General features: G+C 38.4%; 2 protein-coding genes across 2 annotated transcripts; both read right to left on the reverse strand.

The window, feature by feature from the left end:
• Positions 1-1,186: 1,186 nt before the first annotated feature.
• LOC143341350 (uncharacterized) lies at positions 1,187-3,756 on the reverse strand. Its single transcript, XM_076764236.1, has 4 exons — positions 3,553-3,756; positions 3,030-3,035; positions 2,286-2,603; positions 1,187-1,588 (listed from the first exon to the last, which is right to left on the reverse strand). The coding sequence occupies exons 1-4, from the start codon at positions 3,754-3,756 to the stop codon at positions 1,187-1,189; spliced, it is 930 nt and encodes a 309-aa protein (XP_076620351.1).
• A 759-nt stretch (positions 3,757-4,515) lies between these two features.
• Positions 4,516-5,420, reverse strand: LOC143341351 (uncharacterized). Its single transcript, XM_076764237.1, has 3 exons — positions 5,145-5,420; positions 4,959-5,079; positions 4,516-4,808 (listed from the first exon to the last, which is right to left on the reverse strand). The coding sequence occupies exons 1-3, from the start codon at positions 5,418-5,420 to the stop codon at positions 4,516-4,518; spliced, it is 690 nt and encodes a 229-aa protein (XP_076620352.1).
• Between the last annotated feature and the right edge of the window lie 7,107 nt (positions 5,421-12,527).

Genomic DNA, 12,527 nt, shown 5'->3' on the forward strand with positions numbered 1-12,527 from the left:
GATTCGCAGAGGAGTATTTTCCAGCTTATAGCGACATTTTCAGCACCACAGTAATTTAGTCAGAGATTCGTCCAAATTCGTTTACGTAGCACGAACACTCGCGTTACATCAAAATGTTCGACTTGAAGTTTGCATACTTTATCGGTGTTCGTTGGATAATTTCGCGTAAGGCTTTTCAGAAACGCTCAGTAATTAAAAAAAAACTCGTCTTTGCGTAATTTGTGATATTTTAATAGGTAGTTTTGCTAGTATTGGTAGCGACACATAGTTTCTTACAAAATTGTTGATTTCCAATTACTGGGTAGCTTATTAGTACTTAATTGGTTTGAACAAGTTAGTCGAAAAATTAATAGCATCGCGTCTAAGACAGGATTTGCTATTTGTGTTATCAAATCATTAACTGAGAACATAACAATTTAAGTGTCTGAACATTCACAGTTCATACTGTTCACGCGTATAAATGATTTAAATATATTTTAGTATCGTTTTTGACAATACTTTTAGCCTCTGTCAGTTTAAAAAAATATATAATTAATCTAATAGGAATAATGTTATTTCATTTAAAATTCTGTTATTTGTGTTCCAATGATAATGGTTTTCTCAAACTGAAGAGGGCTGTAAGAACAATCGAAAACATTTTTTCTTCACTGAGAAGAGAAGGCTGATTTTTTTTGTTTTTAGCATATTAAAAAAGATAGCAAAACTCAATATTTTTTTAAATCTCTAGTTCCAAATATAAGGGCGTGTCTGCTGAATATTTTCTCCAAATTCGAGATTAATCTGCTAAATCTTGAAATATCATGGAAGCTTTAAAAAATGCATTTAAGCAAGAAGTTATAACTCGCAGAATTTTTAATATTTTTCTGTGAAAAAAAATACTGTACATACTTATAAGATAAATACAAAATAGCCTACCTACCATAAAAAAAATCATATAAATGGCTGAAAAAATAGCAGTCTAGACAGCAATACCCGCTTAAAATTGCAAATTTGTTGAAAATTCTTAGCTATCTGTTTTTTATTCTAAATTTGATGGCCCATTTGACCCACTCCGGAACAGGGTTTGATCTCGCGTTTTTGAAAAATGCAACCTCGATGATCTCAATTAAAAGGGGGGCACAAAGACAATTTATTACTATCGACAGCAGGCGTACAATAATATTGAATGGAAATACAAATTGTTTTCTCAGTTGGAGGTCGTCGAGGTGTTGCTGAATTTTTCACGAGGCGACAGGCTTCTCGACACGCGATTTGGAATTTCCGATTCCTCCGCGTCGATTCGTTTCTCTTCTATTTCGAAGCTTTGATCGCCGGCCGGTGGATTTTTCGCGTACGTCCGCGCGTCCATATAGTGTTGTTTCTTCGATTTCCCCTTTTGCTTGTTCTTGCGTTGCTCCAACGGCGATATCAAATGTTCCTGGAGATTCGACGAGATCAATTTCAAAATTTGTTCCTCGTCCTCGACCTGACTGCAGACTCTCTTTTGAACGCGACCCTTGGCCGTCGTAAAAATTGGCCTCGTTGTTTCTTGAATACACCCACAATTCAGTCTTGTGATCGTCGTCATTGTACCACATGGTTCCAAGCTCTGAAAAGTGTTTATCGATTATTTGCTGGATTGGAACATAGCCAGATCAACATTCTACTGCATTTAACCCGATAAACTGCCTATGTAGAAACAATTTCGTTCGCGTCGAAAATAAAATTTCAAGCTTTTCAACCGAGCTTCTCGTTCGACAATGTTTCGCTCGTCATACTTAGCAGTCGGTTTCAAATTTTATGGACGAACGATAGAGTAGGATACACTGGCTCAAATAATTACTGGGTTTCGTGTGCAAAGTACGAAAAACGTCAGACTTTTCTCAACGAATTTAAAAAGAGAAATTTTAGAAATAATAAATAGAATATTTCCTTTAATGTAAGAATTTGATATACGAAAAAGAGTTGATGAAGAAGATTGTTTGCTTTGAACAAATAAATTCAACTATTCACGTTGACCTTAAAATGATCTTGAAACGAAAAACGATATTTAATTAAATCTTGTTTAAAAAAACAGTAAATAATTTTTATTGAAACAAAAGTATCGATAGATGTAAATATTTACATTGTTGACACGATTGTCGCACTTAAGGGAGTCCCGAGATTCAATAAATTGAATTTATTTGTTACTCTAAATAATTTTTATCCAACAACAATACTTTTGCACATATCTGTTTCACGCTTTAAAAGATGGCTTATTCGTTAGAAAAAAGTGTGTTTCTATTTTAAAATACTTTATATAATACATTTCTCGGTCGATCTTCGGTGTGGGGTTGAAAGCTGGCGCTTTGTAATTTTCCGTGAGCCCTCAATGTCGGCGACGCCATCTTTGGGCCGAAATAATATTCACCGATCAGTCGTTTGATCTCGTGTGAATAGTATCTCTCGTTTATGTCTCGTTTCATTTGCAGTTCTCTCAATTTTTGCAACTTCTGCATCGTTATCATTGCATCAGGAACGTTCGATTCCGTGCACTCATTGAAACGCGAATGTTTTCCACGCAGAGTAGCGTTGTTGCTATGACGCGGTGGAACGTATAGCGGCTCGTCTGGATAACCGTGCAACTAGAAAACAAAGTTTAAATCGACGTGGCAGTAAACATATCGAGTCTCTTAGTTCGACAAAGTAAAATTGTTTCAATGGGAAAAAACTAGAAACGATACAGTAAAATTCTTAGTTGCTTTTTTTCTCACATAAATTTGGAGTAAATAGTATACAGCAGTTAACGGTTGGGCTAGCAGTATAAAAAAGTGAAATCGTAATTCGTGATATAACCGAGAAACGATTGATTCCTTGTCTAAAAATATAGTCGAAAATGTAAAAAGATTCGAGTTTTTCGTTCGAAATCCCACCAAAAGCATAAAAAAAAACTTTACGAGGGTGTAAACCTGCCGTGGAACATCGTTGTGGTGATTCTTTTTTATATTTCACTAAGAATTGCGTACGAAATCAAGGGGGTTTTGTTTCAAAAGCTGACGTGGAACCGATACTTGGAGCTTCGAACCGCCATTTTTGTTCAAACGTCTATGAATCGTCGGTGTCGGTGCGTTATAAATTTCGTTTTCCTTCTACTAAGTTTTATCGTATGTGTACTTATGTGTTTAAGGTAGTCAAACAATTTTTGTTCATATTTAGTATTTTTCCAAATAGTTTGATACAAGAAACAATAATCGAGAATGGGAAATAAAACGGTGCTTTCTATAGAAAAAAAAGACAAAAAACGTCTACTTTAAAAATCCGATATAATCTATCGACCAACATAATAGTTCTTGATAAAATGGATGGTTCTTCGAAAAAAAGAGCTCTCGAGTTTCGCGAATCTAATAATTGGGTTTCGACGCATGTTCTACTTTAGACAGTTACAAGCAGGTCAACATCGTACCGATGTAGGCGCTTCTTTAAATTTATCTAAGCGTTGAGCGCAGTCTTACTGTGTATTCAATTTCTACGATTCGGGTTACGTCACGATTTAGCTTACAAACGCGACGTGAAAATAAATGTTGTAGATCATACGTTATTCTTATTAATGCCCGTTTCCTCCACCTCGGCGACAGTTTCCTCGGAAGTTCTCTCTCCTAGAAATTTAACGTCGTGTTCGCTGGTGCAATCCTGTTGATAAGTGTTCGAATCCGTGTATCGTACGCCGTTAGGATGCATTTCTCTGGACCAATTGTTTCCTGGCACAGTGGCCGTGTACTTTTTCCGACGATTGTCCATTTCTATCGGTGGCCTCCTTGAACCCAGACCGGATTAATATAATTTCGAAAGTAAAAACGCTACAGGTTAAGGGAGACAATTACTCGTTGGATAATTTGCCACGAACGCGACTCGGCGGTAAGGCTGCCATTTTAAATTATTCCTTAAAATACGCCGCTGACAGGCGCGTATGGCGTATTGTACATTACTACGCAGAATTTGTTGTAATATATGTTTCACTATTTTTCACATAGTTTGCTCGTCTCTCGTATCCGCTGGCGTGGCGACTGAGATTCTTGAGCAACTTCAAGGTTTTCGACGCCTAGGGTGAAACGGATTTTCATCGACGAAACTCGTTCCGAAAAACGATCGTTTTTCATAGAAAACCTGACATCAATTGAAATTAAAATTAGTCGAGAAAGATACTTCGAAGCACTAATTCTGGACAGTTCGTGGTATTCTTGCGAAGAGACTTAAAGAAATCTTTCCCTATTAAAGATATGTGGTTCTAAATGACAAAGAAACATTATATAAACGTAGGTCATTGGAAATTTTATTAGACAATTATTACCAAAATACGAAATATCTAGGACTATTATTTATATTTACATAAAATTTTGCCTATCTCCGGTGTGAAATTCGTTTATTCGATGAGAATAAAATAATGCAGAAGAGTGTTCGAACAGTTCTAGATATTATTTTGTTAAATTTTCCAAGAAATTCCTATTTGTGGTCTTTATTTAATACAACTTCGTCAGCGGGGGAATATTAAAATTTGTTTTATAAGATCGCCATCGACCAAGTCGGAGCGTTGGCTTTCTTGTGATGAATTCTTCCTCTTAAAATGGCGTGTCCCAATCTGCTAATGCTGTCTTGGTACTCTGATCGCCAAGGTGGTATTCGTGTTTCGTGACTGTCATCCTCCACTTTTTTCCTCGACGTTTTCGTTCTGCCTCTTAGACCATTATCGCGTTTAGAAAGTCGAGACCGAGTAGACGGACGACAATCTATTCGTATTCGGTGTTTCATAGAAACGCATGGATCCTTTTCTTCGTCCGTCGTGCCCATAATTGCTGTAAACAATTCGCATTTAACATTTTCAAGATCTAACACATTTTTAAAAAAATAATGTACGTTATTGATGTTGTCTTCGTAGTAAAAAAATGCTTATAATTGTATTTTAATATTAATTTAACAATTTCGCGAAGGCTTATGAATGATACCCTTGTCGGAATAGTCCATCTGGTAGGTTGTCATGAATCGATCCTGATCCACGCGTTGAATGATCTCGTCCATAGGCGTGCTCTGTAGAATTCCATAGAGATTAGGATATTTTTCTTCCAACTGAAACGAGCGTGTTTCCACTTAACTGCGCGCAAAAATTATTTCCGTTATGGAAGTCTACTCACTTTTTTCATATACGTGCTGGGTTGGTTGAATTTCGTCGCCTCTGTCTCCGGATGGGGGCCTGTTTTCGCAGGATACAGTTTAGGGTCTAGAAGCCGTCCCATGGGACCCAAACGACTCCAATCCTGATCATCTCCGCACAGATCAATGACTTTTAGTTCGCGCGAACGCGTGTTACATCGACAGGAACCACCGTCGCGTAGCGTGGTTGGCGCGTGTTGAATCCTTGTGGAAGGCCACGTGTAATCTTTTTGATATGTTGAAATAAACCGATCCATGCTGGCGTTCCTTTTTTATTTTTGTACAGTGGAAACGTATTGACACGGGGCTGATTTTGCTACTCTGATACACGGTCCATTTATCATTTTTTTTGATGCGGAAATCTACAACGCATTTGAACGGAAATCTATTACGATCCAACCGTAGGAAGTCGACACTTTTCAAACAATTGCGTCAGAAACGTAGAAAGTCTTACAATCTATCGTAGAACGGAAACGTTAGAGAATGGTACTTTCTTTTAATTATAAAACAAACATTTTCGTGTCTCTTTACTAAGAAAATAGAACAAAATTGCAGCAAAGAAATTGATTAAATCAACCGATTTTTAAAAATAAATTATAGTTCGAATACGCACGAAATACAGATATAAGAAACATAACAAAAAGTAATTCTTCTTAAAGAAATAAATTGAAAATATTTTGAAACGGTAAATAGTTTAATAAATCATAGAATAATATACTTCACCTGCTATTCATTTTTGCAAATTTTGGTACTTGAATTTTTCTTGGGTTGAAGATTACGCCATGACGAACATCGTGCTTTTCACCAAATTCTATTTCGTTTCATTCATGATTTTCGACGTTATTTTACTATTGTTCGTCGGAGGTTGTGACGACATGACGGAATTTCGCCAGTTACGCGGTGGGATTCCGACGGTTAAGAGCGTGGCGACATTCAGGCTCCTCGCGTTCCTATATTGCAACAGTTAGCGACTCGAAAGTTCAGTAATTTCGCCAGTCCAAACAAACGGCGTGACAGTTGTAAGACAACGGTTAAGCATGCATGACTTTAAGTTGCAACGTCGGCTGAGCAAACAAACCGCGTCCAATAAATAGTCGTAGACCGATAGTGTTCGCGCGTTTACTTGCAGTCGCGGATAAAGATGCCACGTATTAGCGCAAGATGGCACCGTCCGTTTGCGATTATGTATTGTGTTTGGCCTGACGCCACTTTCAATAGAAATTATCTATTTTCCGGGTCAATATTTCCGCCCGACGTAGTCAATCATATAAATGAGAAAGAAAAATATCGTCAGTAACGACTTTCTGATTTCCGTCGGAACTGCTAGCGATGTTTCTTTCTCTTACTATTTTTATTTTGTTGAGAAATTTCGAGATATTTCGGTAAGTGGTCGCCCGCGTTGCAAAAGGCTGGATCGTAGTCACAATTATTTTTCGCGTTAAGAACGATTCTCTTTTCTGTCGGTTGCACGGCATCAATCTTATTCTCACCCCTACTTTTTCATCGTCGATTGGCAGCGTTCCAAGACAAACAGATAGTTCAATGTGGAGACTAGACACAGGCCACCGACTGCAATCGACAGTACACCAAAGTCGTGCTCGCTTTATTTCGAGATACATCGGTTCGAAAGTTCGGTCACTCCGCTTCCGGAATCCGTGGTGTCTTCTGCGCTAGGCACAAACGACCAGAGCCCCGGTTTTAAACTTCCTAGTAGGAATTATTTGATGTAAAATTCAGTTATAACTATTTAGAGAAAGCAACTTCAACTTTCTTGGTGTATGAGAGCAACACAAGTTATTACATTAACCCTAGAACATCAACAAATGTTGATATATCCAATTAACTTAGCAGGGCTAGTTCTGTTTCTTGAAAAAGGAAAGTTTTCATGGATTGAGTCTTCAGGTTTGATATGATAGAACGTTAAAATTCAATGATGACTACATAGGAAAGGCAACTTCAGCTTTCTTGGTGTATGAGAGCAACACGAGGCATTGCATCAACTCTAGAACATCATCAAACGTTGGTACACTCAATTAACTTAGCAGGGCTAGTTTTATTTCTTGAAAAAGGAAAATTTTCAAGGATTGAGTCTTCAGGTTTGATCAGAGATTAAGAAGTCTATGAAACAAGGTCAAAGTCGATTAAAATTTTGTCGAGGGAGGCGAACGTTGGAAAGTTTCGGGAAACGATGACGTTACGGGACGTCGGATTTGGAGACGAAACGAATCATCTTTGTCGTGTTCCCCCGCTGGCAAGCCTTCTGTCCCGCAGGAAGGAAAGCTCGGAAACGGACTGTACCGATGGTTGCTCTAAAGATATCGCTGCGTCCACGCAGCCAGGAATAGAACCGTGACGTCGTCGTTCGTCGACGAGCGAACACCAACTCTTCGTGCTCGCCACCGACGGTCAGCCAATGAGATACGCTTCGAGGTCGATGCTGAAGACGGTACTCCGACATGCCACCCCGCGATTCTGATTTCGTCGCAGCCACTTCCTCGTTTCCCCTCGCGTTTTAGTGTCACGCGAATACTTATGAAGCGTCCAGTTATTCGTCACCTTGTCTCGGTTTTCTCGATTTTCGAATAGCTCCCGGAACTCGTGGGTGGCCTTTGCTACGGAACGTCGATGCCCAGCGACGAATCGAGCCGCGTACCAGCATGGAATCCTTTGGATTCGTCGAGAAGCTCGTCCTGTCGAAGGTTTTGTCTTTAGGATACCTTATTTCAACTATGAGATACAAGGTGGCATTTTCGTGTAACAAGTCTAAAATTTTATGCTTTCCTCCTAAATAGAAAATACAGTATTTTAAAGATAAAAGTTACAGGCTAAACTCTTTTCAAGTCGATGTTTATACATCGAATAAAAATTTTAATTTTAATTTTTGTAATATTCTTTCGTCGATATAAAAGTTAATTTATCCAAGGGAAAAAAATTAATTATGAACTGTTCAACTATTCGTTCTTTTGTTCTCGTGTAATACGAAACGCAAACAGAGGTTACGAGGGTTAACAAGATTCTACATTAATTAATAAATAATAAAAAGAATCGACATAGAAAAAATTGTTTTCTATAATTTAGTGATGTCCTCGTACAAGGTCACTTAAAATTAATAATAGATTTTCAAACAAAATTGGTATATATCGTTTGTTCTTGTTACACGAGAATCCCTCCCTTAAGTTAGGGGATCACATGGGTAGATTATTTTGCATTCAACGGGGTTTCGAAAACTTTGAAAGCTCTACACGCGGTAGAATCGAGACGAAAATAGTACTGTAGAATCTTCTCCGTTCAAACTTTCCTTACTCGAACGCTCCGCCATCTTTATTACTTGAGCGTTCTGTTGAATTCGTCCAAAAGATTTAACAGGTTTTCGTATAAATGGAAATATTATGTTTACATTTAAAAACACTTGAATGCTCATCGACTCATTTTCCATGTTTTACCACGCGAATGTTCGTCCAAACATGTTCAAACTCTTCTTGCGGCCCGTATCATAGTTTAGAAAGATACCAGATTTAAAAACAAAGATACAAGCAGATGAAGTACCGTTTGCTTCGTAATTCGTTACACGTTACGATCCCGAAATACGCGAGCTCGTTCGAAAACGTTTCACCCAGTGTGTTCCGAAAGAAAGGCCTTCCTAGAATGAAATTCTGGTCGCCGAGTTTTTCTAAGAATGGAAGAATGATCAAATCCGCGAGGCAGCCAGGGACGGGGCGACGATAATTTACAGCCGAACCGTATCTCGGCGGTTCTCCATCAAGCTTTTCCAGCGCGAGTTCAAAAGACGAATTCGAAACGGGGGAAAAGAAAAACAAAAAATGAGGGTGGAGGTGACGCTGTCAGGAACGGAGTCGATAAAAATCGTTGACAAGAGGCGCATCGTAAATTTCTGGAGGGAAAGAATTATTGCCACCGGATAAAGACGAGGCAGCAACGATCTGACCAAAAGCGCACGTGGACACGAAGTTGCAGAGAAACGTGGCGTTACCGACTCGCCGAGGTTCTCGTTTTTGGAAGTTCTGGATTCCTCGCGGCGTATGACTCAACGGGGGAGAAAAAAGGAAGAAGCGAATGAACGGCATGGTGGCGCAGCCTGATGAAAGAAGACGCTGACAAAGGAACTGCCGCAGACGGTGAAATTAATTTGCGTATTATTTTCTACCCGCGAGGGGCGTTTAACCCCGAAACACGATATCGTGCGTTTACCTTCAGTCCCGTTCTGCGTCTTCGAATTATCTTCGTTCCGAGATGGTTCCAATAATAGCGCCGAGACGCGGGGATATTGACAAGGGCCCGAACACGCTGATAAATAATCCCGGTGGTAATTTTAACGTGCAAAAATAATAAAACAGGTTTCGTGTAAACGTTTGTTCCATCTCTGCTTTCGACTTACAGACGTTTTTAGCGGTACGATAATGTTCGTCGCGGACCGAGGCCTAGGGTGACTGACTCTATTCAGACATTCGCGCTGAACGCTCAACGTCTGATGTGCGATTTGACTGACTGTTTGTCAACACTTTCGTTTCGTGAATCGCTTTGGTTCGTTCTCTTGAAAATTGTACGCTTCTAGCAGTTCTATCTATGACGATAGGCGAACGGCTGGTACGCTAAAACGTCCCGTAATGAACGTTTCTAAAATAAATAACAGTTACAGTTACAGACATTAATGAAAAGTTGTTAGTTAAGTCAAGGATAATAACTGGACTGCGGATCTTTATGTAAGTTCATATTTTTATTAATAGAATTAATGAAATGGGAACTTTGTGATATAAACATAGCCTAAATATAATAATTCGTATCTTACTTTAACCCTTAAGTGAACTCTCAGTCCAACGACTGAATTATTTTACTTAATGTTGATTTTTACCAAATTGGTAAATAAGAATCAACTTTCCTTTAAAGCATTTAAGTAATAAATTAATGGAAGATTACATAAATTTTCAATAGTTACATAGACATATATTAAACAATTTAAACTTGCGGAGAGCAGTAGCGATCTCAATAATCCATTTAAGGGTTAAGTGTTTCTTATATTTTTCCATATTAAGTGCATTCTGTAGTTTTTTGAGTCTTCTGTAAAATTTAAAACAACCTTTTCGGTAATGCGTTTTTTACGATAAACCAGGAAACGCTAGAAAAAGTTATAGAAAATTTCGTAGGTCTTTGAAAATATTTAAGGTATTAAAGTTATCGAATAATTAAAGATCACCCTGCAAATATTCAATCGAGCAGCCGTTACAAATTTAGATTCGATAGAGCGAAGATTTTGCTTACGTAACCGGTTAGGGGATGATTCAGATTAGATCGATCGAAAGCCACGAATTCGCTACTTGGAACGAATCGCTAAGAACTGTATTCTAAGTATGAGAGCATCGTTAACTGCCGGTGACGCATCTTCCAGAAATTCGTGCAATCGGAAAACTAAAATCGTATGGGAACAAGACAGATAGTGTCGGCGTCTGTCGCCTGTTCATCTGGAGTAGGAAGCAGAGGTACTCTATTGAAATAGCAGCGCGACCATTAACATTCATTAGCACCTCTCACGTCTTTGGAAATGACTTACATATAACTTGACGATGAAACGAGAGAGGGAACACAAATTCATGTTCCCATGTAATTTTCTATTTTCTCCTTTTGTAGTACGAAGTTTACGATTTTCAATCTTTCCCGTGCTATTTGAAATTAATAGCATGAAAAGGCTCTATCCTTATTTATTCCTATAACTACACCTTGTTACCTAGTCTCTTATTCTCATTATTTAATTTCTTGAACATAAAAGAATAAAACGTAATCGTTTATGGCTATGTGGTATTACTCTGTCGTATGCCCTGTTTTTTGTTTGCAGTATATTTTAAATAACCACATATTTCGGTGTTTGAAATTAGGATGATCCTCACTCGCCAGATTTATCATTTATCTCGATCTCTACAAAATTTTTTAAATATATAAAACTTCAATAACGACAACCATGTACAGAAGTTTATTTTTTCATAAAAAGAAAGTTCATTTTTTGCATTAGAAATTTGTAAAGTACCAAATAAATGGGAATAAGTTATATGTAGTAACAAAGAATACGTTTTAGACCAAACTGTTCTGTGACTCTTTCAAAAGAGAAGTGAAATCAAAACAAAAAAGATGGCGATGTCCCTTAACATCTCATCCCCTAAAGCCAATTGTTCTTAATTTTTTTCACCCTTTTTGGCAGTCCAAGGAAATTCGTGAAATTACTAATTCCACTGTGGAACTAGAAAAATTCTCAAATTGAGATGTCGAGGGAAATAAATTTTAATAAAACATAAATAAGTACTGAAACAGATTTTAGGTTATGGTACTTTACATTTAAAAAGAATATTTTAGTCTTGCAGAATATTGTACGAATCTGGAATGCGTTAAGAGCTACTACCTCGAACAAAGAAGCTGAACATCGCTTCGTAGTTAAAGAAACTTTTTTTTTTTACCAAAGAAACCGCGCGCAATCGTAAACCCATCGTTCGTGTTCGTATCTTCTCACGTTTTCGCGCCACTTTATCATCGAACGCGCGTGCTCGGCGCAACGACGCGCGCATCCGCGAACAGAGACAAATCGTAGCCGCGTGGCATTAAATTAAAAATCATTCATTCGGCATCGCGTTGAACGCGTTCAGGCTAGACAACGATCCCCGAGAACGCACGTCCCGCGTGTCTCATTAAATTTATACCGGCGTTCACATTCCCGTCAGACGACGTAGCACCCAATTAAACGTTTGATATAGGGTGGACCCCCGTGTTTTGACTTTCGCGCGGCACACGTTCGCGCGCCACGCGGGTCTGGCAAAAATAATCCGCGCCAGGGGCGGGGGAGGGATAGGGGTAGCGCGGAGAATTCGCGAGAGAGTTTCGTGGAACGTCGCGGTTTTCGTTCAAGCTGCCTTACAAAGTGTAAAATTACTGGCCCGAGGTAAGCTCGATCCTCGAGGCCGACATTTTTTTTTCTCGGCCATTTAACGTCACCGCGACATCCTCTTTGATCGCTTTATCGTTCTCGTCCAGGAAAACATTGAGGTCTTTTAAACAGAAAAATAATTTTATAGCCACCGTACGGCGTGGAGCAAATCCGAACACGTGCGTATGGAATTTTAACACTTTTACAACCACATGTTTTTTCTAAACTGTACTCGAGGTTCTATAACCCCAGATTATGGGGATTGGTAACGCGAAATTTTTGAAATAGTACTTGTCATCATGGATAAACTTTCTTGAAATATCAAATTATAGTTAGCTCTTGATATAAAATTTTTAACCAAGACTATTTTGTGTGTAATTTTATCAATGTCACTGAAAATTATTTTTGTTTAATGGTATAGTTTGCAAAATAATTTGGT

Source organism: Colletes latitarsis, chromosome 4 (assembly GCF_051014445.1).
Source record: "Colletes latitarsis isolate SP2378_abdomen chromosome 4, iyColLati1, whole genome shotgun sequence".
In the NCBI taxonomy this organism is placed as follows: Eukaryota; Metazoa; Arthropoda; class Insecta; order Hymenoptera; family Colletidae; genus Colletes; species Colletes latitarsis.

Coding starts and splice junctions, on each gene's coding strand:
- LOC143341350 (XM_076764236.1), bottom strand. CDS start 3,756: ATGGACAATCGTCGGAAAAAGTACACGGCCACTGTGCCAGGAAACAAT. Junction 1,589..2,285: donor CCGAAGATCGACCGAGAAAT/GTATTATATAAA, acceptor AACACTTTTCAG/AGCTTGGAACCATGTGGTAC.
- LOC143341351 (XM_076764237.1), bottom strand. CDS start 5,420: ATGGATCGGTTTATTTCAACATATCAAAAAGATTACACGTGGCCTTCC. Junction 5,080..5,144: donor CCAGCACGTATATGAAAAAA/GTGAGTAGACTT, acceptor CGCTCGTTTCAG/TTGGAAGAAAAATATCCTAA. Junction 4,809..4,958: donor GATGGACTATTCCGACAAGG/GTATCATTCATA, acceptor AATTGTTTACAG/CAATTATGGGCACGACGGAC.